This window comes from Octopus bimaculoides, chromosome 11, assembly GCF_001194135.2.
Source record: "Octopus bimaculoides isolate UCB-OBI-ISO-001 chromosome 11, ASM119413v2, whole genome shotgun sequence".
In the NCBI taxonomy this organism is placed as follows: Eukaryota; Metazoa; Mollusca; class Cephalopoda; order Octopoda; family Octopodidae; genus Octopus; species Octopus bimaculoides.
In genome coordinates, this window is record NC_068991.1 from 21,068,866 (window position 1) to 21,071,899 (window position 3,034).

General features: G+C 36.8%; 1 protein-coding gene across 1 annotated transcript in view; it reads right to left on the reverse strand.

Moving 5' to 3' along the window:
* Positions 1-3,034, reverse strand: part of LOC106869297 (organic cation transporter protein) — a 26,645-nt gene that overhangs the window by 11,822 nt on the left and 11,789 nt on the right. The window contains exon 4 of the mRNA XM_014914974.2: positions 2,669-2,871. Within this exon, the coding sequence (XP_014770460.2) occupies positions 2,669-2,871 (203 nt within the window). The remainder of the gene's footprint in view (positions 1-2,668; positions 2,872-3,034) is intronic.

Genomic DNA, 3,034 nt, shown 5'->3' on the forward strand with positions numbered 1-3,034 from the left:
TCTCTCTCTCTCTCTCTCTCTCTCTCTCTCTCTCTTTATATATATATATATATATATATACACATACACCCATATACCAACCAAACATATATACGATGTTATGACCGATCGTTAAAGCGCTCCACATTAATTAGCGTACATAATAAGAACAATATACTGCATTATACCAGTTTAAGACCGTTATATGATGCATTTTCTTCATCATCGCTTTCTTCATTTACAGGAGACGTAATTCTAATATAAGTAGCAATGAATTATCTCCCCTCCGAACAGTTTTCTATTATATTATAATAACTAAATATGGAGGTAAATAAATCTACACACCTTCGATACATCTGCTATCGTTGAAAGATTATTATTATTGTCGTTACTGTTGCTGCTGTTGTTGCTTTTATAATTATTATTGAGTAATAGAGCAGTGCATGCCATCATGAGTACCCGTCTGATAAAAGTAAACCAGGCACAATGTCTGTGCGACATGGTGATCTCATATCAAGATAAACAGCGCATAGCCTTGCAGTTGGAGCTCAGTTAGAATTTTTTTTAGGTCGAGTAGCCCATCCCGCTCAAAAGGTCCCTAAATGAGAGTTGTTTGTGACTGTTGAACGAAACATCAGTGTTTCCAGAGGTGAATTATTCAAACCCCAAAGAATTCCTCTCAACACATTGATATGATGCTACCCCACTACTTCTGCTCGTGATCAGAGATTTACATAACCACCGCCATCACAAAAGCCAACCCCACAAAACAAATTCTTCATACGTAACACGTGCAAATTCAGCCGCCGCCACCACCACTACCAACATTAACAGTAATACAGTTGCTGAATGTGACAAAAACCACAAATCATGCGTTAATGGTTTCGCAGCTGCGATGCAACAACCCCCCAAAAATATAAATCTGTCGATAGGCGAGTTTTAAAGAGACAAAGAGTATTTTTAAAAGAAATGGAGCAGGATTACTCTTGACACTCCTGAAACCCTTGTATAGAACACTCTGAGAAAAAGAATAACATACAAGAGAACAGTAGTAGAATGTCGCATATAAGAATGGGCAATACAGCAACAAATTGAAACGTGTCAACGTTTTGTGTGCGTCACGAAAACTTACGTTGCAAGAGGGAAGTAATATGGCATTGTCGAAGTAGGATTTGCCACAGAGGAGAAGGCAAGGAAACACTCTATTTTGACATTTAAAAATGAAGACCTGTTTCTAGTGCCCTGGGTCGCTCAGGAGCAAAAAATTTTTAAAAAACGGATTTATGCACCAGAAATAGACATCTGCTGCTTGGTGGAAGCTGTCCTGGACATACAGGACAAAACAAATGTCCCAGAGGTGCGGAAACTGCAGTAACGAAACTGGTTGGGGCAAGACTTGAAGTTGTGGGTTCAGATGGATCACGGAAGTCTATAGAGTAATCCCGGATCTCATTGGGATACGAAACGTCCTAACAAATCTGTGCTGGCTATAACTTTTATAGATAATCTGTAGAGGTAACCTGAAAAAGTGTTTTCATAGCACTCCTAACATAGTAGGATACAGTTATAAAAATTAACACTTCCTTCTCCAAGCCTAGATTCGAAACCGAATCTAAGAATTCTCGGTCGTCCAAACCACCACAATCAACAGGTGCGAATACAGGTTTTCTTTGTCCGGTCAAAAAGTGATTGATGATCTCCCTTTAACCTTCGACCTCATAGATGTCAAGCGAAGTTCAAATGGACAGGAGCTGACCTATTTAGGTACAAACTCTGCTGCAGTATGTCTGTCCTTCTAGCTGCCACGATTCTTATAAATAGAATGGTCAACAAGACACCAAGACAGACAGACAGACGGAGACTGTGATGCTCGCAGACGGAACCAGTGCTCTGCTACTATCAAACAGAGATATTTGCCGTGCTCTTCAAGATGAAAGAACGAACACACACACATACACACGAACATATGTAGTCTTCGGGTACATCAACTCTAGATGTATCCTGGTTCCATCATTTTTCTAGCAACTCGAAGCAAGTTGCCAAAATTGAATGTAGTGGCAAATATTATTTATTAACACCAGCAAATAAAAATGTTATAGTTGAACCAGTTATCATTTTGTCATTTCACAGGCAAACACATGCCTATCGCACCGACACTAAACAAAAACATACCACATTTTGGTGACTCCACTACACAGTATTGACTTACAAGCTGTTAATATACTTCGTATTATGTTATGGTTGCATAGCAAAATACAGCGTCTATACAAGTAATTTTATCAAGAATAGAATTTGGTTTCTTGTTTCTTGTTATACGAGTGTATGTACTGCAATCCATGGTGTCTGTGATATAGGTCTATTAGGCTTCAGTTTTGTATAATATATGTATAAAGTATAATATATGTATAATATATGTATAATATATGTATAAAGTTTTGTATAATATATGTTGAGCGAGCTGTGTTCTTTTAGATTATTAAGTGCTTAAAGTATAAGGCGTGAGCTGTGTGACATGATTGTTTTGTTTGAGTTAGTCTATTGATTCGATAGTGTCTTGCACAAGTTATCATCATCATCATTAAAAAATGTAATGAAATGTTGTTAATGTGTGTGTGCATGTATGAATGCATATAAATGTGTTTATGGGTGCATGAATGCGTCTAATGCAAAATAGAAATACGGTACTTACAAGAAATCCACAAGAAAATATCCCGAGAGGATAACATTAACCAAGAATAACGTATTCCAACTGTAATCCTTCAACATGTAGCCTATCAAACCGGAAGAAGACGTAAAAATACCCCAAATAAACATAAACGCACAAGACATAATAATTCGTCTTTCCTTCGGGTATAATTCACAAATCAATGTTACAGAGGTAAGAATATATACCTGCAAAGAACAAACAGTGAAGAAAATTTCGAACTTAAATAGAAGGGCGCAAGATATTGCAAATAGTTCATATATCTTCTGAAACAGTAAGTATGGACAAAGATTGAAACAATAACGTGAATCATTATAGGATAGAATTAAACATTATATATACATACATATA